This window comes from Hipposideros armiger, unplaced genomic scaffold (genome assembly GCF_001890085.2).
Source record: "Hipposideros armiger isolate ML-2016 unplaced genomic scaffold, ASM189008v1 scaffold_152, whole genome shotgun sequence".
NCBI lineage: Eukaryota > Metazoa > Chordata > Mammalia > Chiroptera > Hipposideridae > Hipposideros > Hipposideros armiger.
In genome coordinates this window covers 1,422,440-1,446,129 of record NW_017731502.1, presented here as the reverse complement: position 1 = coordinate 1,446,129, position 23,690 = coordinate 1,422,440, and the positions used below count along the sequence as shown (strand labels likewise).

Genomic DNA, 23,690 nt, shown 5'->3' with positions numbered 1-23,690 from the left:
TGATAAGGTTCTACCTAACCATTGTCTATGCGGTCTCACATGGTCTAACTGTTCCTTGCCCAGCTCTTTCACCTTATCTCTGCCACTTTCCCCCTCATTCATTCAACGTAGCCACTAGGGTCATTTTTCATTTGAGGAGATACATCAAACTGTTTTCTGCCTCAGGACCTTTGCATATGCCATTCCTTCTCCTTAGAATGCTGGTCCCTTCCCACCTTCCTTGCATTCTTCCCATAACTAATTCTTCTTATTTTTTGGGTCTGTGCTTAAATAGTACCTACACACAGAAGACTTCTCTGACCACCTTATATAAGTAAGTCTGTTAGGCACCTCTTTCCCCTCAAGTTTTTTTTTTTTTTGCATAGAACTCATTCCAGTTTATAATTAGATGTCTCTTATTTAGCTAGCTCAATGTCAGGATCATATCAGTTTTGATAACAGATGGCATCCTCTGTTCCTAACATGGCAGATAAATGAATGAGGAAGGAGAGTCATTTTAGTAGCTGTTGAAGTACAGGTCCATTGGAGAACCAGAGAGAGAAGCAATTAGGAAAACAGGTCATGCCCTCAGATTTGCCTAATTTTATGTCTAGCTTGAATTGTGAATTTTGTGGGGATGTGTGCATTGGGGCATGGACTTTGGATGCCCAGGAGCATCAAGCCCAGGGAAAAGGAGAGAAAGGAAAAGAGGGGGCTCGGAAAGCTATGTATGGCCAACCAGTACCAGGGTTCTTCTAGTTATAGCTGAATCACTTTCATCCATTTCAGCCACCTGAGTCAGCTGAAGAATAAAAACAAATATATAGAAATCACATCACTGTTTAACTTGAGGGCTGGGAAGGGTGGTGGTGGGGATTTCCAGAGTGTACTCATGGAGGAAAGACTTTGTCAGTAGCTAGAGTTTCCTCTGCTCAAGTGTGTGGCTCCTGGATTTGCCACCATGTTAAATGTTCCCAGGCAGCTGGGGAGGAGACCCCAGGCCTCTCTGCCAAGGCCCATCATGCATAAGCCTTTCACCTGAAGGAAAAGGGGCATAAATAAACAAAATATTAATAAGATGACTCTTCTAGGTTCCACTTTATTGAGGTATTCAGCAGAGATAGCAATTGGACCTTTTCCCTAGGGCTATTATCTGAGTTAAATAGGCCGTGCATATGGGAAAGCACTCAGGACAAAGCCTGACCTAGAGTTAGGGATGATGAAAATAACCATAGTAAATAATACTAATAGCTTATAATTGTTGAGCACTTCCTGGTTTCATCCTCATGGCCACTCTGGGGTGGGGGTGCAGTTCCTCGTCTCACGTGTCAGGTGATATTTAGAAAGGTTACCTTGCCAGTGAGCCTGACTGTGGCATGCGTCACTGGTTGGAAGCACAATGGAGAGCTGTGAGTTCATTTGATTGCACAGCCTAAGTGGTTCATGCTCCTTAGAGTGTGGGACAGCCTGAAGTACAAAGCAGAGAGGAAGACAGGCCCGTCACCCCCCTGTGAACTGTGAAAGGGGCACAGAGAAATACTCCTGCTCTACGTCTGTTCCCCTGATGCCTGAAACTCAACCCTCATCACTCTGGGTTCAGCCAGTAGTTCTCAAACTCACCTAAGGAACTTTAAAAACCATTCAGACTCTGATCTAACTGGTCTGAGAACCGATATGTCAACCCCTCAGTGCCCACAGCCACCAACGCTGTTACTTCAATTACTGGCACCCCCTTCCCATCCTTGGGGGTCCCAGCAGGGAGAAGGACCCTGAGCTGTCTGTCCTGTGTGTGACAAGGCCAGCTGCCATTAGCACAGGCAGGCGGAAGCAAGTTCCACTTCTCCTCTAGCCAGGTTCCTGTATTATGCTGCTCCATGGTCACTGTGCCTTTCGAGATCATGCCACTGTCCACTGAAAGTCACAGTTTCCATTAGAGGGTTTAAAATGTTAAAAATAGCCATCTATTCCAAATGCTTCCTTCAGAGACTCCAATTTGGGGATCAAACTTTTTTTTTTTCCCCCCTGTACCTTTTGGACAGGGAGAGAGGACAGAGGACAACCGTTGGCACAATTTGTATACCGTTGGCACAATTTGTATCCCGGTCAGCTGCTTTAGTTATCTTGTCCCTCTGAGTCCTGGGATAGTCCTATATTTTTATAGTCCTATATTTAATAATGATTCTGACTCTACAGAAGACACAAATGATGCTCAGAGGGTTAAGAAATTTGCCTTGGACACAGCTAGGGATTTTAGAGGCTGGGTCTGGAAATGGAAGCTTCCCCACACTTACTCTGTCCTGTGGTTTGATCATAATTTATATTTTTGGATCTCATGATACTGCAGAATCAACTTTAGGTGTAGAATCTTTTTGAGGCTGTAATCCTAGGGGAAAGAGTGTTATGTTATTGTCCCAGAAACCTGAGGCTGCTCCTGTGCATCAGTCATAGTAATGATATAAATGGCTTGACCTTGGCAGATGGGAAACTCAGATGAGATTTGAAGCTCATCACCACCTTTTCTCATGAACACTTTGGCCTCCTTTACCCTGTCCTGCCCTCAATGTTCTGTTTTTATTTCCACGGCACTCTGATGTACCAGCTTGATAGATGGGTGTTATATCTGCTCAGCTACCAGGTTTCCAGGCACAAAAGACCGAGAAACCACAATTTCTCCCTCTTCTGGTTTTGGTGGGAAAAGAGGCAAGAAAAAGCCTGCTCCAATTCAGATCAGGCGTCAGCAACTCAAGAGTAGAAATGAAGATGTTTAAACATCTTATTTATTGTCTGCATCTAAAAGACATCTGAAAACCCACAGCATACTGAGATGGGGCTTTCACAGGAAGCCGAAACTTCTCATCAAGTTGTCAGTGCGGGGCCTGACGTCAGGCTGTCAGCTGAGCTCTATGGCTGGGTGTGGCCCTTGAAGTGTGACTAGGTAGGTGGGAGGGTGAGTGTCAGCCTGAAAGGTGCTTACCGGTTCAGCCACAGGCTGTAGCCCCTGCCCATGTGTGTCCACATGCTTGCACGTGACCCACGGTGCCAGCTCTAGGCCACTGCCTGTCACTGAGAAAGAAGAAGAAAAACAAAGAGAAAAACCAGAGCCTCCTTAGGATGAAAACCTAATGAAGCCTTTTATATTCCCCGTGGGTGGAGGCTGTAGACGTTAGCCACAAGTGGGTGAGCAGCCTCAATGTTTCTGCAAATGTCTCGGCAGAGAGGCAAAGATCTGTGCAGAAAGGAAAACAAAAGGGTCACCGGGAATAGGGCACTGAAGTTAGGTCAAGCTGGGATGGTCACCCTTACCCCCATTTGACTTATGAGGAAACTGAGGCTCAGCCGGACCTCAGATGGGAGTAGTAAGGTGCTTCTTTTTCTGGGGCCACAGGCAGTTTGGAGTGCAGGTGGGACCTGTAGGAAGCCAGTGCATCTGGGAGCAGCTCCTACTCTTGTGGCCTGGCTCTGCAGGCAATGGCAGTCTGCGGTCCCATTCACTAGCAGGCCTAGCGAGGGGAGCTGGGGCTAGGCTTTGGCTGGCCTCCCATAGAGGAGCCACCTCTGCCTTTTTGCCTCATACACAGATGTCATGAGGATGTCACCAATGTGGCCCTTTAAGGAACACGGGATCCCATCCTAGGCAGTTTGTGGTGGGAGGGTGCCAGGAAAGAGGCCGCCATCTCCTGGGCCAGGGAGAGGAGGGCAGGGAAGATAGGGCAGTGAGCGGTGGCCCCTTCCTCTGGGGGCGGGGGCACAGTGTCCGTGTCTGTACACTCTGGGAGCCGGCAGCTGGTTCTGGAGCCACTCATGATTTAGCATTCACCACTGGTGATGGTTCACTGTTGTCGTTTTGTACAAGGGACTGTGCGCTCGCCCCTGCCTGTGGAAGGCAGTGGTGTGACATAAAACAAAGGTGTGTGATCCACGAATCCTGCCTTCAGGGCTGCTGTTGGGGAAGAACTGGCTTCTGGCTCCCAGTTTTGGCCGGAAGGGCCTCAGGCTGGTGGGAGTTGGGGTGGGGGCAGTGTAGTCCTTCTGAGGTGCCTGAGGACCCCAGTTGGGAGAAATGAAGCCTGAGTTCTCCAGGGACCATGATGTGGGGTGTGCATCCTGCCCACAGCCCTGCCTCTCCACCTTGGTCCTAGGAAGAGTCTCCGCCTTCATGCCTCAATGCCCCTCCCTCCTTTCTCCCTCCCTCCCTCCCTTCCTTCCTTCCTTCCTTCCTTCCTTCCTTCCTTCCTTCCCTTCTTTCTTTCTTTCTTTCTTTCAAGATTTTATTGGGGAATTGGGGAAGGAGAACATAGTGTTTTTCCAGGACCCATCAGCTCCAAGTCAAGTCCTTGTCCTTCAATCTTAGTCGTGGAGGGCGCAAGCTCAGCTCCAAGTCCAGTTGCTGCTTTCAGTCTAGTTGCAGAGGGGGGCGGGGGGTAGGGCGCAGCCCACCATCCCATGCGAGAGATGAACCAGCAACCTTGTTGTTAAGAGCAGGTGCTCTCACCAGCTGAGCAGCTGCTCAGCTCAAGGTGCCGTGTTCAATCTTAGGTGGGAGGGGGGGGGCAGGGGTTGGCGCAGCCCACCATCCCATGTGGGAGTTGAATCGGAAACCTTGTTGTTAGGAGCATGTGCTCTCATTAGCTGAGCCATCTGGCCGCCCGTTGGCATCTCAGCAGCAGCTCAGCTCAGGCGCAGCTCACTGGCCCATGTGGGAATCGAACTGGTGACCCTGTTGCTCAGAGCTTGCACTCTTAACCAACTGCGCCACCCGGCCAGCCCCAATGCCTCTTTCTTTCACTTTCTTTCTCTGGCGGGTCTCCTCACCTCCTTGAGTCTCAGTTTCCTTCCTTGCTAAATATCAGGTACACGTATGAGACAGTTGGTGGCAAAAACCAGGAGTGAGTTGGATCTGAATCTGGTGATCACTTCCTTACTAATCTGGGCCAGATGGATTTCCCAGTGCAAACAGCCCCTTATTCACTCGAGTTGGGAAGACTCAGTCCTCGTTATTGGTTTAGCTAGCTTGCTTACTGATTTTTTTCCCCTTAAGAAACATGCTTTACTATGCAATGAATGCATGACCACTGTTGAAAAATTCTGCAGTGTGAATAAACTGAAAAACAACCCCCCCAAACCCACAATATAAAATCATTGATAATCACACCATCCAGAAATAATCACTGTTAAATTTTTATGTATATTCAGGCTCTTTTTCTTTTCATATATAAATGTCTTCTATACTTTTACACATAGTTTACAAAAAACTAGTAACATATACGCATATATCTTTTTTTTGTCACTCAATATATGAACATTTTTCCATGTCAATGGATATACAGATAACATCATTTTAGTTACTATTAAAGTGTAAAAAACACACAAGTTAAAAAATTTAAATGAGTAGTCAAATTCATAGAGACCAAAAGTAGGATGGTGGTTGCTAGGGGCTGGAGGGAGCGTGAATCTGTAGTTCTTGTTTAATGGGGACAGAGTTTCAATTTGGGAAAGTGTAAAAAGCTCTGGTGATGGATGGTGGTGATGGTTGTATAACAATGTGAATGTGCTTAATGCCACTGAACTGTACACCTAAAAATGGTTAATTGGTAAATTTTATGTTACGTGTATTTTACCCTAATTAAAAAAATATAATAAAACTAAAAAAGAAAGTATGAACAATTCAGAGTTGTGTTAAATGAAAACAATACTCTCACCCTATTCTCTTTATACTTAATATGTGGGCTGTTAACCAGTATTTTAAAAATAGAACAACAACAATAATGAAGTCCCTGTGTTTTGAGCTAAGCAGTTTACTCGCTTAGTTCTCATGAAAGTCATCCAAAGTAAACACAGCTGGGAAGTGAAAGAGCTGGTTTCCATTCCAGAGCCTGAACTCCAAACAGCAAAGCTCTGCTGATTATTTTATAAGATAAGTTTTATTTAAGAGAATAATATACCAGTGACAGTAAAGGAAAAAGTCACCTGTTGTCCCCCATTCAGCTTTCTTGTTACTTTTGTGCATTCCCTCTAGCCTTTCTTCACAGGCTCCCACCCTGTTTTCCTGCTTTTCTGCAGGTGGGGCCCAGGGGCAGTGCCATCTGCCCTAGCCAGATAGGAGGGGACAGTGAAAGCAGCCCCAGGTTTGAATCACCAGCTGTTTGACTCAGGGACAATCATTTCACCTCTGGGAGCCTCAGTGTGCTCAAAAATGAAATACAGATAATTGTTAACCATCTGAGGTTGTCGTGAAAATAAAATAATCTGCATGATGCCATACAAGTGTGGTGTCATGTGTTTAGGCATTATTAATATTGTCCTAGTCCCAAAGCTTGGGTTTGGAAAGGTTGATCCCATTGTAATGATCAGTTTTGTTTGCAAAGAGACACGGTTTACCTGTTGGGATGAATGCTACTGGGGACTCAAAGGCTGGTGACAGTTTGTCCCAGCTCCACATGATGCACGTATGAGAGTTAGCAGGTCGGTGGCCTTCCCCGGCACTTCAGTGCCCCCACTTTTTCGGTTTTCAAATATGGGTCCACTTCCAACCACCAGAGCGTGAGAGGCCTTGAATGCAGGGCTGTAGAATTTGGATTTGATCGGGGAGGCAATGGAGAGATATAAGGAGTCAGGGGAAGAGAGAGCTCTTTATCTGGACAATGGAAAGTCATAAAGGCTTTAAGCAGGGAGCTGCTGAGGCCAGGTCTGTATTTTGGTAAGATGGGGCCTGGGGAGGGATCTGGAGAACTCTGAGCTGGAGGCAGCGGCCAGCCGGGAGAGATGCCACAGGGCAGTGGTGGGAGAAGCTGCTTCACACAGAGCTGTCTCTGAGAAGCTGAGGAGGTGTTTGTGAAACACCTTTGGGGTTTCACAGATCCATGCAAAGGGCAAGTGATTACTCTCGTGCAGGCAAGTGACCTCCACCCAGGCTCCTTTGGCCAGTCCTGCCTGCTCAGGCTTTGTGATCTTGGGCAAGCCATTTAACCTGCCAGGCCTCAGTTTCTCCATCGCTAACAGGGATGAAATGAAAAGTCCTTGTGAGGATTTGATGTATGCCAAGGTGGGCCTGGGACTGGCACAGTTGGCCCTCAGTTGACATAGCTGCTATTTTCAGGGTTCCCATCTATAAAATGGGGAAGGACACATATGTTTCCACTGCTTGTGGAAGGGGAAGCTGTAGGACCGCCAGAGCTTCTAAATTTAGGGGCTCAACTAGGGACTTAGCAGGATGGATATCTTTAATTTCCCCACGTGTTCGGGGAAATGTATAGTTCATGGGGCTTTTTCATGCCTGTGCTCTCATATCCCCCTTCCCAATAGCCTAAAAACAGGCAAGCAGATACTATCATTATCATCATCTCCATTTTAGACGTGAAGGAACAGGCTCCTAGAAGGAAAGTGACTTGCGTAAGGTCACACAGCTAGTAGGATAAGAAGCCGTGTGTGTCTGACTCAGAATGTCAGAGCTGGACTGATCACAGGAGATTGTCAGGCCCAACCACTACATTTTACAGACGGGGAGACCATGGCCCAAAGAGGGAAAGAACTCACTGGGCACACTGTGAATTCAAAGCACAGCCCAGACTAGAACCCAGAGGCTGGCTTCTAGACCCAGCCTCTGGATGGCTACCCCATTTCACTGAATCATAACTTTCTTTTTTTCCACCTTGTTTCAGGGAAACCAGTTCCTGAAATCAAGTCTTCCATCCCGGACTTCCCGGATGCTGTGAAGCCAGGAAGGCCCTTGGCAGCTTCTGTAAGAAACACCAAGGACGAACAAGAAAAGGGGCAGCTTGTGAGGCCAGCTAGCATTCTTGGCCCAGGTATTTTAAACTAAATTTCAATTTTTTATTTAAAGGAAATTTATTTAAGGCAATGATGTATCTAGAAGGATATTCAGCTCAGCATATAATAGCAAAAAGTTAGAAACAACAGTGGGGATGGTAAAATTAATGACAGAAGGTCATAATACTGTTAACATAATAATACTGTTAACATAATAATAATACTGTTAACATATTATTAACATAACAGTACTGTTAACAATTATTTGGATGTATATACATACATGGAAACATGCTTACAATGTACTGAGTTAAAAAGTTAGAAAACTCTGATAAAATAATATGTATCATTTGTTACCGTTTTTATAGAAGAAATAACTCAGTGAATGAGGGCTTTCTATGTGCCACTGTTCTAAGCACTTCAGAGATGTTGACTTATTTAATCCTCAGTTAGCTGTATGAGTTAGGTATTACGATTATCCCCCTTCCACAGATGAGAAAACTGAAGAACAGAGAGGCTAAATAGCCTGCCAAGGTCATATGCACGGGGCCCAGGTATTTCACCTGTGGTTTCCCAAGCCCCCATTGCAGGCCCTGGGCTGGGAGTCTGATGGCCTTTCTGTCTGCTCTCCACAGGCCTGTGGTTTGTTTAGGGCCTGGTCCTCATAACCATTTAGTAGGGTGCTGAGGGGTGCTCCCTGCCTCCCATCTTCCTTCTCTTTGCCAGTCACAGATATGCTGCTTTGTTCTGTGGCACCTGAAGCACCAAGAGGAGAAATGATTTGCTCAAGGTCACATGAGTAGGAAGTGTCATCTGAACAGTGTGATTTGAATGCTGTGTCCCTAACTCCTGCACACGCTACTATTCCAAAGCCTTTCAGACCACTTCAGATTTGTCTCCATCCCCTCGTGCCTAGGAAAGGGCTCAGAGACAGTTTGCCAGATGATGGAAGGACTCAGCCAGTAGATCACTTCTCCAAGGGGCTACTCATGCCCACATCTCCATTCTCACCACCTCTCCCCTGGAGCCTCCCTTCCGCTTTGGTGTGTCCAAGATCCCAAATCCATGAACCCTCAGTTCATCAATGTAGAGCCAAGGTCAGTGTGGGCTGAGGATAGCATGCACAGGCTTGTACATTAGACAGACCTGCACTGGAATCCCAACTCTGCCACTTCCTAGCAGAATTCCTTAGCCTTTCTGTGCCTTAGTTTCTTCATCTATAACATGGGCATCATAATAAAACATATGCCATCATGTTGTGGTAAGGAACCATGCACCTCAGGGTTGCCACGATGTATATATGCTTATTGAATGTTAGCTGATGTTAGGAACATTCCAGACACCCCGGATAGGTTGAGTCTGGAAAATTAATTCTATGTCAAAAAATCTGAATTATTTCCTGTAGATAAAGAAAAAAAAGTGTAAAACTTTGATCAGCAATTAAAGATAAGGGGAAATAGTCCTAAACAAACGTGATACTGGTTGATGGCCAATGGGAACAATAATAAAATAGGGAAATTGTAGGGGAGTGCTGGTCAGGATGGAAGTTGTTACAGTGTAGCAACTTCTGATGTTCCTTATCTAGATGACTGCAAAAACAAGCCAGCCTTTGTACCAGTTCACTTTTTTTTTTTTAAAGATTTTTATTGGAGAATTGGGGGAAGGGAACAGCGCTGGAGAATTGGGGGAAGAGGAACAGACAAGTTGCTGTTCTTTTGTTCTTCAGTCTAGTTGTGGAGGACGTTGCTTCACTGGCCCAAGTTGGCACCATCATTGCGCTCTTCCTGGGCGAGGCAGATCAGTCGCCGGCTTCTGGACGGCCGCTCACTGCGGCTGCTGGCCGCTCACGCTGGCTGCTGGCTACACACGGTAGCCCATGGCAACCCACTGCCACAGGGGCGGCAGCCCAGCTCCAGGTTGAGCTGTTGTTCAGCATCTTAGCTGTAGAGGGCAGCGTCACTGGCCCTCATATGTGGGATCCGAACCAGGACCCTCTGGCATCCCATTCCAGCTCTTAACCAACACACCACTCGGCCAGCCCCCGTTCACTTTTTTTTTTATGGTGTGTATAATTTAAAATAGAAGCAAAGGTTAAATATGAAACTCAAGACTGAAATAAGATTTTGTCTTACTTTAGAGAGTCTGTTGTCTAATATATACTTTATATCATTGTAGATGCTAAAAGTCACTTTTCATAATTAATATGTATTCAATTTTTTACACATGCCATATTAGAAAGATAGGGAAGAAAATATTTTAGCATGATAAATTATACACATTTAAAACCATAGTCATTATCTTACTTAAAAGAATAATTTGTCTCGATAAATTCCGGAGCAATAGTAATGACATAAGAAAAAAATGGCATCGATATTGAAAAAACATAAGGGCAGAATTACATTGATGTTCTGATAATATAATTTGCTCTATGAAGAAAGAAATAGAAGCAGCTAAAAACCAATAAAAAAGAGAAAGTTTATACAAAGGCTTAAGTTGGAAATAAATTTATACCAGTGTATTAGTTGTCTATTGCTACATAATAAATTGCCCTGTCTTTTATGACCCAGTCCCTGTAGCCGGACAACTCTTCTGCCTCATTCTAATCATTAGAAGGATGTCACTAAGTCCAGCCCACACTCAAGGGAAGGGAAATTAGTCTTCTCTTCTTTTTTCTTTTGTAGATTTTTAGGATACATTTTCTTTTTTAATTAGTTTCAGGTGTACAAAACAATGTAATAGACATTTACACCCCTCATAAAGTGATTGTACCGTTCACTTTCTTGAATGGCACTTAGATGCTCATGTGCCTTGGCAGGTCGAGATAATAAATATGATCTGTAGACAGAAGCAGGAAGTTGGTTGTCTATCTTTCTCCACACTGAACACAAGCGAGTAATCATTCATTTCATCAAATAACCCAAAGCCTGCCTTCTCTTGGGAAAACCCCAAGCTTCCATTGTGACCCAAAATTCAAGCTGATTGATTATCTTGTAGGAGTGGAGAATGTGGAGGCTGTGGGGGCTGAGGAGGGCACAGGCAGGTGGGGACAATGACCGCCTGGTGCAGGAGACACTGGGCCAGGAGCTCCTAGTCAGGGCCTCACGAATCACCCTGATGACCAGAGAGGCGGGGGCTAATGTTACCCACTTTGATAGCTGGGGAAGGATGCACGACCTGCCAGAGCTTCCTGGCTGAATGAGTGGTGGGGCCAGGATTCAGCTCAGGTGGGCTGCCCAGAGCTCACATCGTAACCCCTGTATGTACATACTGACCCCCTTGCAGTAGGTGGGGAGGAAGATGGGGAAAGACATGGAGGGGGAAAATACGTGAGCAGGTGAGCCACGGACAGGCTCTGAGCACCTCATTAAAACAGATTCTCAAAGCTAGAATTCAGATAGAAGGCCTCTGAGTAGCTGAAATAACTGAACAGAGCCTTTGCTATGGGAGAGGCCCTTGGACTGTCAGTTAGGATCTGTTTAATCTTATTCTACACATAGTTTTACCAGCCTTGGTACTCCATATGTACCAGAGACTGATCTTTGTGCTTTATAACTGTCATCTCTTTTAATCTGGACAAGAGCTCTACAAGGAACAGACTATTATTGCTCTTTTTATATTTGAGAAAGCTAAAGAGATGAAGCACAACTCAGCCAAGGTTAAATCTCTACTAATGAGGAGCCAGGACTTGAGCCCAGTGGTGTCTGGTGAACGGAAAGGAGACTGGGAGGCTGCATAGGCAGGTCCACTGCCAGCCACTAGGCAGGGGACAGAAAACCCCAAGTGAGATACAGCACCACTGCGTGTGTGCTCAGGCTCACAGTGATTCAACACAGCGAGATGTGATGTAGTCTGCTTGGGAAAGCACACATTCTAGAAAGATTTCCATGGGAAATTTTATCACTATTTTTTTCACATCAGATGGGTAATGTGCCGATGTCGTAACAAGGTTTGTGGGAGGCACATCTCACACACAAGTGTGAACACCCAATCATCACACTTATGAACTCCAAAAGGATCTAATTTTTTTTTTTTAGTAGAAGTTTCGGCACACGAAACTTCTTGGTGTTTTGGAAATGACCTTTATGCAGCCCAGCGTCTTCCCTGACCCATCTCTTCCATGAGCATTGGCAAAGCAAGGGCTAAGTGTATCTGGTAATGTCAGCCTTGGCAGTAGTGGCCCAAACCCCATTTCTTTTTATTTTTTTTCAAAACCACAGGGATAAATAGACTCAGCCACTCCTCCAATTCGTAGCTCTCATTTGTCAGAAGAGTAGACCTCAGTGATCCCCCCAACCCAAGGGACATGGTACAGCCCCCAGAGTGAACCCCAGGCATCAAGTCAGATCAGAAAATCCTGGCTGTGTGAGGCCAGTGGTGACCTTGGAGTCAGTAGGCAAGTGGAGAGGATGGGGACCATGTGTGCAGCCCTGCTTTGAAGCCAGCACTGGGCCAGGGAGAGGGGATGGGGCAACACTTGAGGAAAGAAGCCGGAGGGAGATCGAGGTGGCCTGGAGCAGTGTTCTCAGAGTGTATCCCCAGTAGTACATGAGAACATGAATGTTAGAAAAAATACATATCACATGTACAAAAACCTAGGGATTTCAAGGCTAAATGCATACTATGTGAATTAAAGTGGATTGAAAGAAAAATATCAAGTAACTCATAGTGAGGCAACACAAAGACATGGCCAACATCTAGGTGGATGAATGTGACCGCAGTTTGGGGAACACAGGCCAGGGGTACTGGGCCAAGGCCAAGCGAAGGCAGGGCAAGGTCAGAGCCTCCATCACAGGAGCAGCAGTAACAGGGAGCCCTTCTGTATGGCAGGGTCCCTGCACCCGCTGGCCAGTGGAGGCCTGTACTCCAGAAGCCAAGATGAACATGCAACGATTTTCACAGGACAAGTGCCTGAGAGAACGCGGGGAGAGAGCTTTGGACCCCAGGGAAGGAAAGAGGGTGAGAAGGTTGAGTGGGATTGTACTGCCTGCCTACAGTCAAAGGCAGGCTCAGTGGGTGTCCTTGGAAAGACCAGAGTCCCCATCAGAGTCCTGGCTCTCCTCTTAGTCTCCCCTCTGCACCCAGTCCCTGTGTGTGTGTGTGAGGGTGGGGTGGGATGGGGGTGGGGGTTGGGAGCAGCCTGTGGGAAGCATGGCCTGGGTGCAGATGGGGGGATGGATTTGAGTAAGCAGCAGGGCTTTAGGTCAGTTGTGCTGCCAGCAGCTGGTCTGCAGCGCATTGCTGGTTTCATTTATTCTATTTTTCATTCTGGATTTATTAAAGAATTTGTTTGTTTGCCAAAAGTTTACTTCCAGTGTCTGAGCTATAGCTCTTATACCAAAGCTCAGTTTACAGTTTGAGTGCATTGATGCACTGAGAGCATGTGTTGTGCACCTGTGTGTGTGCTTTTTTAGTGCCCCATTCTGGGGTTCTCTGATACACTGTGGGTGTGCAAACATGGTACCTTTTCAAATTTAGTTCTTTCAAATATACCTAATGCTGAAAAATGTGAAAAACAAAAACAAAACACTCCTAACAGCCCTAGAAGCAGGAGCAGACCCAGGGAGATAGGCTTAGGATGCCCCTTCTGTTGGGCTCCATGGGGAATGAAAGAGCCTCAGGTTTTGTATCAGGTGAGTTTTGTTTTATCAGCTGCCTGGGTTAATAGTTTAGCAAGGCTGATTCACCCCGGTACTATTCTTAGTCTTCTGAAAAAAAATTTTTTTTTAACTGCCAAAGTTTCAGACTAATCCCTTTCTTCATGATGTCAGAAACCAGAAATGCGGGAAGCAGGTGAATGTGGCCAGCAACCCTGAGGTCAGGTTCTCTTGGAAGGGCCAGCCCCCAGGTTCTCAGAGGCCTATTTCACCATCTGTAACAAGTAGATGATAGTGGTGCCTATCTCCTAGGATTGTTGTGGGGGTTAAATGAGGGTTAAGTGAGGCATTTAGAACAGTCCCCGGCATGATGCTCTCCCACTGCCACACCTCTTTATGGGCTGGTGCCCCCTCCCTCGTATCCACTTGTTGGAAACGTTTCACCATCTTTCAAGCCCAGGTCAAATGCTCTTTCCTCTGTGAAACCCTCCTTGATCTCTCAACCCCTATGGCTGGCCTCTCCTGCCTCTGACCTGAGAGGCTGGTTATTGCCATTCGTACCATGGTGGAGGTTTCTGGAAGGCAGGCCCTATAGCTAATTTTCCTCTGAGTTCTCTTTTCTGCTCCTAGTAAGGGAGGTAGGACAGTGTAGGGGTTAGATGTCACACAGATGACATCCCATTTGAAGGCTGGTGCTGCCACTTACTGTGTGGCCCTGGGCAGGTGGCCACCTCTAGTACCTCTGTTTCTCCACTGGCCAAATGGGGATCATTTATAGGACCAACCCATTGGGTTATCATAAGGATTCATTTAGGTAATGGCATGAAAAGTATGTTGGGTGGTGCCTGGGGGTATCAGGATATGGCAACTGTCATTATTGACAGTAAGTGTTTGTGGAGTGAATTGGAGACTGGCTTGGTTTGGGGACTGACGGGGACCCCTCCTGCCTTCTTCCAGCCAGCCACTTCCTGACCCACAGTCTCTTCTTTGCAGAGCCCGTTCCAGCCAGAACCAACCCCCTGCCTCCTGAAGATGACCCTCCTTCCTTGAAAACCAGCCTTCCTGCTTCATCTGAATCAAAGGTAAATCCCGCACCAGCTAGTGATATCCCCAGCTTGTGGCGCTCTCTCTCAGACTGCAACACACTTATTCCCTGAGACCAGTTTGGGGTTAAGGGTGGGGTGACGGGGAGAAGGGAGACCCATCGAATTACTCTGAGCTTCTAAAACTGTAAGTATTGGTCATCGATACAGCTGTGGCTGGGTGGCGGTGGGGTAAAGGGGGTGGGGAGTTGGTTCACTTCAGTGAATACTCTTTTTTGATGAGCTTTTCCATTATTTGTGTTTAAATGATAGATGATAATTGGCATCTTCCTTCCCCTCAAAATAAATTGGTTGTGGCTGTCATTGGCTTACTAACTGCCTCCCCTCCAACCTTTTTCAACTGAAAACAATGTCTGAGTTATCCTGAATTTTCAGTGACTTGGGTCCAGGGCCACATATGACTTTTGTGGGTATTAGGCATTTGTGCCTTCATGGGCTCTTTCCTTCATTACAAAAAAAAAAAAATTATAGTTTACGATTGCATTGACATAAAGATGAATGTAATTTAAGCTAGATTAAAAATTAAAACATTTTCTTCCATTTTAAAAGTTCATTTTCGTTCCTCTGATTTTAAAAGAAAACAGTTTCGTGGACCCCTAAAAGTGTTGCGGGCAGGGTGCCTGGTGAAGAAGCCAGCTCTGTGTGGGTCTGGTTCATGAAGTGCTCCCATAAAGGAGACTATCGCTTAAACAGGGTTTTAGTTTCCTTTGAAAATTTATCATTCTCAAAGATGACTTAATAGCTTGGGAGAATGAACATGGTATAATGTTAAGTGAAAATACCACATATCAAAACTATGTGTGTGTCATGATCTCAATTTGTTAAATAAATCCTTACATAGTATCTAGTTGGCAAGAAACACACTAAACTTTAATAGCAGTTAAGTGGATAAAGGGATTAAGGGGATTCCCTCCCCAAACCCCCAATTTTCTAAAACTGTTCATTAGAGCATATGTAACTTTAAAAAATTTAAGTTTATGGACACCTATTTTTAAGAAGAGAAGTTATTGAAACAGAGCTGCTTTGCATAGGCTTACACACGCAAGCTGTCACCGGAGCTCTGATTACAGAATCATGTTGGGTTATGTTACCCTATGTCCTGCTTCCCAGCGTGTGTGCCACGTATAGGACCTGGGGTACCAGCCTGGACATTGACCAGCTGTGTGATCTGACCTCAGCTCTTTCACTCCCTTGGTGTTCACCTTTACAAACTGAAGAAAAGCAAATATAAGCAAATATCAACCATTTGCCAGGAATACTCACATTTTAGTTAATCTTCAAAATTACCCTCCAGGGTACCGCTGTTATCTCCATTTTTGCTGATGAGGAAATTAAGGTTCAGTAACTTATCCAAGGTCACAGAGCAAGTTAGGGGAGGAGCTGGGATTTGAGCTGGCCCTATTCCTGCTCTTTTTATCATTCCTCCTCACTAGTTGAGATGATCCCCGCCACCCCTTCAGCTCTGGTGTTCTAAGATTCCCTGAGGCAGTAGGGAAAATAGTATTTTACATATTAATTCAGTACTAACCTTTGTCTCTTCTCTCTGAATCCCCAGGATTTCAGCACCTCTGTTCCTAAGCAGGAAACACTTCTGAGCCTGGCCGGAGAAAGCCTTTTCTGGAGTGAGGTGGACGTGGTTCAGGCAACCGATAACTTCAACCAAACCCACAAAATCAGCGAGGGGACCTTTGCTGACATCTACAGAGGGCAAAGGCAGGGCACACCATTTGTCATCAAGAAGCTCAGAGAAGTGAGCATTTCTTGGTTTCTAGTAATGGGTGGAGGCTGCACGTGTGAGGCTGGATTTTCATGTTTCAGTGTCTTTTCCCACAGATGCCCTGTCCAGGTCCAGGATCAATTGAAAAATTCTTCCAGGCAGAGATGCAAATTTATCACAGGTAAGCCTCCCCTTAGGAAAATACTTTGTTTAATAATGATGATAGCTAACCCTTATTTAGAGCTTCCTATGTGGCAAGCATGTTTTAAGCACTCTGTATGTATAGACCCATTTAATCCTCACAAGAACCCTGTAATGTAGCTACTATTATCACATTATTTTACATATGGTCAAATTGAGGCACAGAGAGGTTAAGTGTCTTGTCCAAGATCACACAGCTAGTAAGTGACAGAGCTGGAATTTAAACCTTGATTGGTCTGGCTGCACAGTTCACGCTTTTTCTATGTAGCAACTATTAATATATGCATAGATTAGAATTAAAAAAGACCCTTGGTTCAGTTGGCTCAACTCCTTTCATCCTGGGGGAAAGAAATCTGTTTCTATCCCATTTTTTTTCTGTCCCATTTTTTAAGATGGGCAAACACTTCCTGATTCCAGCTCTAAGGGTGAATCCATTTTAAAATCCTAGTGCTCTAGAATCTGACAAATGGCCTACAGGCTGAATCTGGCTCCGCCTGTGTTGGTATGACCTGACAGCTAAGAATGGTTTGAAAAAAATAAAGAGAAAAAGAATATTTCATGATACATGAAAAGTATAAGAAATTCAAATTTCAGTTCTCTGTTTTCCACGTGGGCGGCCGGTTGGAGTGTGTGTCTGAGGTGTTTGTGGGCGGCTGGTGGGTGGCTGGTAGGAGCCCTGTGTCAGAGCAGTGCGTTTCTCTTACTGCAGTGGTAGTTTGTTTCTTTGTTTTTCCTTCCTCTGAATAAATCCCTTTTTTTGTGCATAAAAAAAAAGAAATTCAAATTTCAGTGTCCATAATAAAGTTTTACTGGAATACAACCATGCTTATTTATTTCTGTATTGCCTGTGCCTGCTTTTGCATAATACTGCACAGTTGAGTAATTGCAACAGAGACCATGTGGCCTGCAAAGTCTAAAATATTTACTGTCTAGCTTTTACAGAGAAATTTTGCTGACCTCTGATCTTGAGCAATAAGGAACTTCAAAAGCCATCCTCAAATCTGCTCATTTTACAGATGGGGAAACTGAGGCTGGAAAAGTGAAGTGAGCCTCCCTGTCACAAAGCTGGGTGGTGACTGGGAGAGAAAAAGGGAAGGACTGTTTGGAGACCTGGGGACTTGTCCTGGTTCTACCATCACTGACTGATTAACAAATGCATATTGGGCACCTGTCGTATGCTTGACACCAGCTGTCATTCAACCTTTGCAAGTCACTGTCTGAGAAACTCTGCCAATGTGCAGCCTTGGGCACATAATGCATAATAGTTGTAGAGTATTTTAAGAAATAAAGAAAATTATAAATAAGAAAATAGAAATCTATTTTTCATAATATCTACAAATAACTACTACTGTATTAATATTTTGCCATATATTCTTTAATCCTTACTCTGTTCATACATATGTATGAATACACACAAACTCACATACACATACTTATATACACACACACATTTAATGGAAACTGGAAGTCTAATACCCTTTGCACCTTGGCATAGTGCCTTCCTGGAGTTGGCAGTCATTCCTTCATTCAGTGATTTGGCAAATGTGAGTTGTCAAGGCCTTATGTGGCTCGAGGGAGTGCAGACTGTGAAGAATACACAGCCCCTGCCTTCAAAAGTCTAGTGGGAAAGTAAAGTGTAAATAACTCTAATGATATGAAAAGTGTGAAGTAGGATGGCCTGGGGGGAGTGGAGGAGAGCAGAGGGGTCAGGCAGGAGGCTGGTATAATAGTCCTGGGGACTAATAGTCCTGGGGAGAGTCCATCAGGGTCTGACCCAAGGCAGAGGAGGAGGGGATGAAAGGGACAATTTACAAGCTATTTATAGCAATGAATGTGACTAATTAGATTGGGGAGGTAAGGAGGTTTCTAGGAAACTGGATGGATGGTGGTACCCTTCACTGAGATAGTAACTATGGGTGGAGAAGCAGGTTTGGGACTTGTTGAGTCCAGTCTGTTCATCTAGACCACTGGGGCTGGAGATGAGAGATTTGAGAGCATCCCTCATAGAGGTGGGAGATACCTGATGGGGCAGCTTATAAAACAAGATGATGAGCCTAGTTGGGGAGACTTGGGTTTCAGAGGGAGGCAAAGGAGGAGGGTCTTGGTGAAAAAGGCCAAGAGTGGTCAGAGAGGTAGGAGGAGAGTCAGGAGGGACTGGTGACTTAGAACCCAGTGGAAGAGGATTTTGGGGAAGAACTCCAGTCCTGGGAGTCAAAAAGACCTACTGATCCTGCCTTCACTGCTTGCTAGTTGTAACCTTGGGCAAGTTCCTTAATCTCTGTCTGCTTCTGGAAGATGGGGTGGTTAAGGTGTCATGTTGCAGAGGAATGAGGCAGGATAAGTTCAAGCAACTTAACTTCCAGCTCCTTGAAGGCAGGCAGTTTTCATCTTTCTGTGCTGGTGCTGGGCCCTCAGGGTGGTGGAGAGGGCCGAAGAGGGGTGGGAGGTAAGGAAGTAGAGCAGCCTTTGATTACTGTTTCTGTCTGATTCCTCACACCTGCGCTAATGCCTGATTTCAGATGCTGCCACCCCAACGTCTTACCTCTGCTGGGCTTCTGTACCGGAAAACAGTTTTATAGCTTGATCTACCCCTACATGGCTAATGGTTCTTTACAGGACAGACTTCAGGGTCAGGTAAGAGGCTGCGTCACGGTCAGAGAACAGGACCAGGCAGCACCTAGTTAGAGAATCAAGGGTTAAGGACTTACAGAGGGGAGAGGGGCTATCTAGAGAGGCTCTTCAAGAAGAAAAGTTGGGCCAGATCTGGCTAAATAGCTTCAGGTAAAAGCCTATAACAAATTTATTTGACAAGAGGCATTTCATTTAAGTCAAGAGCAAGACAAAGGTTCCCATAGCATTAATTTTATTCAACATTGTTCTAGGGGTGCTAGCCAGTGCAATAGGACAAGAAAAAGAATTAAGAGATACAGAGTATAAAAAAGTGGAGGCAAAATTTTATTTTAAAATGCTATTCTAATATATGTATATTTGCTTGTGTATTTATGGAATATATCTCTGGAAAGATACAAGAAACCGGTGCCTTGGCTGCCTTTGGGGAGGAGAACTATATAGATAGCTGTGGCACAGGACGGGAGGGAAACTTTTAATATACATCCTTTTGTACCTTTTACATATTATACCATGTGAATATAATTAACTATTAAAATTATAATTTTTAAAAGAAACATCCTTCCCATAAAATCCTCAGAGGGGGAAAAAAAGTTATTCTGCAACAGAATTATAGCTTCTTTTGGCTGGAACCAGACAAAGCAGTTATTTATGTTTGCTTTGCTGAGCTCTTGCTGTGTGCAAGGGCTTTACACATGTCTCCTCCAGGCCTTGCCACAACCCAAGAAGTTGACTCCATTTTCCAAAAGAGTAGTCTTTGGCACAGAGAGGCAAAGTGGTTTGCTCAGAGAAACACAGATGAAAGGTGTCAGGGCAGTGGTTTAAATTGCATTCATGTGGCTTCAGATTTCAGAGTTTTTGAGGAGAAATCTATTAGCAAGGCCAGTTCTTAGAGGGTGTGGGACCTAAGACATTACTTGAAAAATAAGTGGTGATTTAGTCTGGAAATTCAGTCTTAGAAAATAGTGGCAGCACCTGGAGAAATGAGGGGACTTTAGCCCCGCCCCACCACAATCCCCATCAGCCCCTGTGAAGTCTCTCCAAATACACATAAAATGGGTATAAGGCCCATGTCCCTGGTGTGCCAACACAAGGTCCCTAGCTCCTCTCCCAACCAGCCTCTCCTAGAGAAAAATTTTAGAGCTGCCACTATAATAGTCATAATAAAAATAGCTGCTGTTTATTGAGCACCCACTGTGTGGCAGGCACTGTGCTAGGAGCATACCATACACTCCTTTGAATCCTTACGACCCTAAAGCGTAGGGATTAACATTTCCATTTTATTTCTGAAGAAACCAAGGCTCAGAGATGTTGAGTGTCTTTTCCAAAGTCACACAGCTAGTACATGTCTGAGCTAGGATTTACACCTAGATCTGTCTGATGTCAAAACTGACACCCTGCCAGTAAACCATCCTGACTGAGCCCTGTTGCAGAGGACATGATGAGCTGGACAGACAGGAGCCCAGGACCTTGCCATTGGGCTTAAGAAGTCTTTTCTTTCTCTTAGGGTGGCTTGGACCCCCTCCTCTGGCCCCAGCGCATCAGCATCTTCTTGGGGCTGCTTCGTGCCGTGGAGCACCTTCACAGCCTGGATATCATCCACAGCAACATCAAGAGGTGAGAGAGGTGGGCTGGACCCCCCAAGGGCTCAGGCTGCAGGGATGAAGCAGCACACATTCCTGGATCCCTTTCCTCTTCCTCTGTCTCTCTTTTTGCCTTTCTCTCCCCAGCTCACCTCCTTTGAGTCTCTCTTTCTTTGTTATACTCTCAAAAATAAGTATTTTTGGGTTGTGTCTCTGATTTCTGTCAGCATGAACTGTCTACCTGTCATCACATTTGTCTTTCTTAGCTGGTTTTATACCAGCAACCACGCTACACCCCTGATGTATTTGCTTCCCACCCGGCTGGTCTGCACCTGGTCCTTGGAGCTTGGGTCACGTCTGCCAAGCCCCCTGGGATTTTTAACTCTGTGCTCAGACTCTTCTCAGAGACCTGTCTCCTCCCCCCCACACACACACTTGTGTACCTGTTAGTGAAAACAACTTGAGTCAGAGAGGCTTCCTGCAGGTTAACATGCACCCCATCATCTCAGTATCATGCTCCCAAACATTCAACAGCAAGAGATCTTCGTCTGGGGACTGGCAGCATAGGGAGAGATTCCAGAAGATACGAGAGAATTTGGCAAAATGGAGCTTGAAACCTTAGAGCCCACACTTCCCCAAAATCCTCCCTCCATCTGGCGAGGAAAAGCCCTTTCCTCTTTCCTCCTCGCTGATTCTTATTTGGCTGCGTAAACAACTATAATAGCAAGAAAGGAAACGCAAGGACGAGAGGTCGGTCTTGCTCACTGCCCTGACTCATCAGCTGGCCTCCATTTTTCTCTTTTGTTTTTCGCCCCTGCCCACACATAAGTCTTAGCTCTAAGGTAACATGGTCACCTGGTTACCAATTCATCTTCTACCCCCTCCCCCCCTTCATTTAAACATGGTAAACATTTCCCCACATTGCATGTCATAATTTTTTTGGTGACTTCTTAGTCTTCCATTGCAGGGGTTGCTTATAATTTACTTACCCACTCCTAACAGTGGACATTAGAATTGGTATATACTAAAAAAAAAAAAAAGCTATCAGGTATTAGTTCTACATTGAATATTTTTACACATGTAGCTTAGTTTTTTTTTTTTTGCCCCCGCCCACCACCACTTTGGAGTACTTTTTGAGAGTTCTCTCCCATGGTTTAGATGACTAGGTCCAAGAACATTTTTATTGCTCTTATTCTCCACCATCTGGGCAGGTTCCATCACAGAGGATGCTGGCATTTAGACTTGAGTCAGCTGGGCCAGAGCTGGGGGTCAGGACAGCTTTGGAAGGGACTGAGCTGACAAAACTTATGGCTTGGCCAGCTGAGGTTGATCAGGGTGGACATCTGTGGGGATCAGGATAGCTGCCCCTCTTTGGTCATATCAGGTGCCGTTCCTGAGGCAGCAGGATTAATCTTAGCTCCATCCCCATTTGCTGGTGGGAGTGGGCTCCCTTCTCAGGAGTGGCTCAGAAACTCCATGTTGAGGGTCTTCAGTGACCCTAACTTGCTAAGGCTGACACTGCTCACTGCCAAGTTATTTTCCAAAAACGTCACTGGCAAGTCTCTTCTTGTCCAGCCCAAAATGAGAAGGTTCTTTCTGCTTTCTTTTTTTCCACAGCTCCAATGTTTTGCTAGATCAAAACTTTACCCCCATGCTGGCCCATCCAGTGGCTCACCTGTGTCCTGTCAACAAAAGGTCAAAATACACCATGATGAAGACCCACCTTTTCCAAGCCTCAGCTGCATATCTGCCAGAAGATTTCATCAGGGTGGGACAGCTGACAAAGCGAGTGGACATCTTCAGCTGTGGAATAGTAAGACCTTCTTTCTCTGCTTAGACTTGGGCCTGCACTCATTTGTTCTTCCCATGGTTCCTTTGTAAGCACAAGTTATAAGAGAAGCTCATAGATATGCTCCATCAAAGTACAGTAAGGGTTGGCGAACTGTGGCCCACAGACCAAAACTGGCCCATGGCTAGAACTAAGAATAGTTTTTACATTTATAAAAGATTGAATAATAAGAACTTAAAAACAAAGAAGACTATGTGACAGAGACTTGGTTTGTGGCTGACAAAGCCGAAAATATTTACTATCTAGCCTGTTACAGAAAAAGTTTGCCAATCTTCCAAGTAAAGCACTCATGAGTGTCAAGATTCTACAATAGTAGGCTCCAGAGAGTCTCCTGATTCCCATCCTGCCATCCATCTAATTATCTTTTTCAGTTGTGTTGGTCTTTGTTTGTTCATCCATGTGTTTTGTCCATCTGTCCATTCATCTTTGCAGTCATCTATCCAACCATTCAACATCCACCCATCCCTCAGCCACCCATCCATCAGCCACCCATCCATTCAGTATCCATCTACTCATCCAACTTCTGTCCTTGCCACCATCCTGTCTGTCATTACTCTGTGTAGAATTTGTGTGGACTGCAAATGTAGTTAAAACACAAACTGTCCCCCAGGAGCTCATGTTTTGAGAGTAGCAGTCTCCAGTGTATATTTCTATAGCACACCAATTCCTTGAAATCGCTACAAGTTTGGTGTGTTTAAAGGTTTATGGCCAAATAGGTTTGAAAACTCTGTACTTCTTCTCCCTGCCCACAGTCTCCTGTATGTCCATCTCGCCTACTAGTGCCCTCCCCCTAAGCCACCTTCTACCCTTAGCCCAACCGCCACATGTCAGATTCCGCTTTCCTCTGTCTCCCAGCCCATTGACTGCTGGTTTCCTTGCCCCCATCAGCCCCACTGAGTGGCTCAGTGAAGCTCAGCAGGGCTCGCCCAGGCGCCTGCTCCTTTACGACCTGGTGGGACTTGAACCTGCAGGCTGCCATACCCTATACTGCAGAGCTTAAGAGCATGGGTTTGAGTCCCAGCTCAGTTACTTTCAGCCAAGTGATTTAGGGTACATCACCTATAACCCTGGGCCTCAGTTTTGTCCTCTGTAAAATGAGGACAAAATGGGGATGATGAGACATATGGAAATTAGTAAGATAATATACATAAACCGGTTAGCATAGTACCCTGCACATATCAATATTATTATTATTACAGTGGTTATTTTTATTATTCCCACCTTCATACCCAAACTCCTGATTTCTGTTTATTCTTGACTTTTTAACTC

The 23,690-nt window shown here is 45.3% G+C and overlaps 1 protein-coding gene across 6 annotated transcripts in view; it reads left to right on the top strand.

The window, feature by feature from the left end:
* Positions 1-23,690, top strand: part of VHL (von Hippel-Lindau tumor suppressor) — a 71,023-nt gene that overhangs the window by 35,026 nt on the left and 12,307 nt on the right. For 4 of the 6 annotated variants that reach the window (XM_019651110.1, XM_019651112.1, XM_019651109.1 and 1 more), the window contains 8 exons: positions 7,638-7,784; positions 12,574-12,702; positions 14,334-14,422; positions 15,999-16,193; positions 16,277-16,341; positions 18,881-18,995; positions 20,497-20,606; positions 22,190-22,385. In XM_019651110.1, coding sequence (XP_019506655.1) covers positions 7,638-7,784; positions 12,574-12,702; positions 14,334-14,422; positions 15,999-16,193; positions 16,277-16,341; positions 18,881-18,995; positions 20,497-20,606; positions 22,190-22,385 — 1,046 coding nt within the window. The remainder of the gene's footprint in view (positions 1-7,637; positions 7,785-12,573; positions 12,703-14,333; positions 14,423-15,998; positions 16,194-16,276; positions 16,342-18,880; positions 18,996-20,496; positions 20,607-22,189; positions 22,386-23,690) is intronic. The other 2 variants (XM_019651111.1, XM_019651114.1) reach the window with 1 other exon arrangement.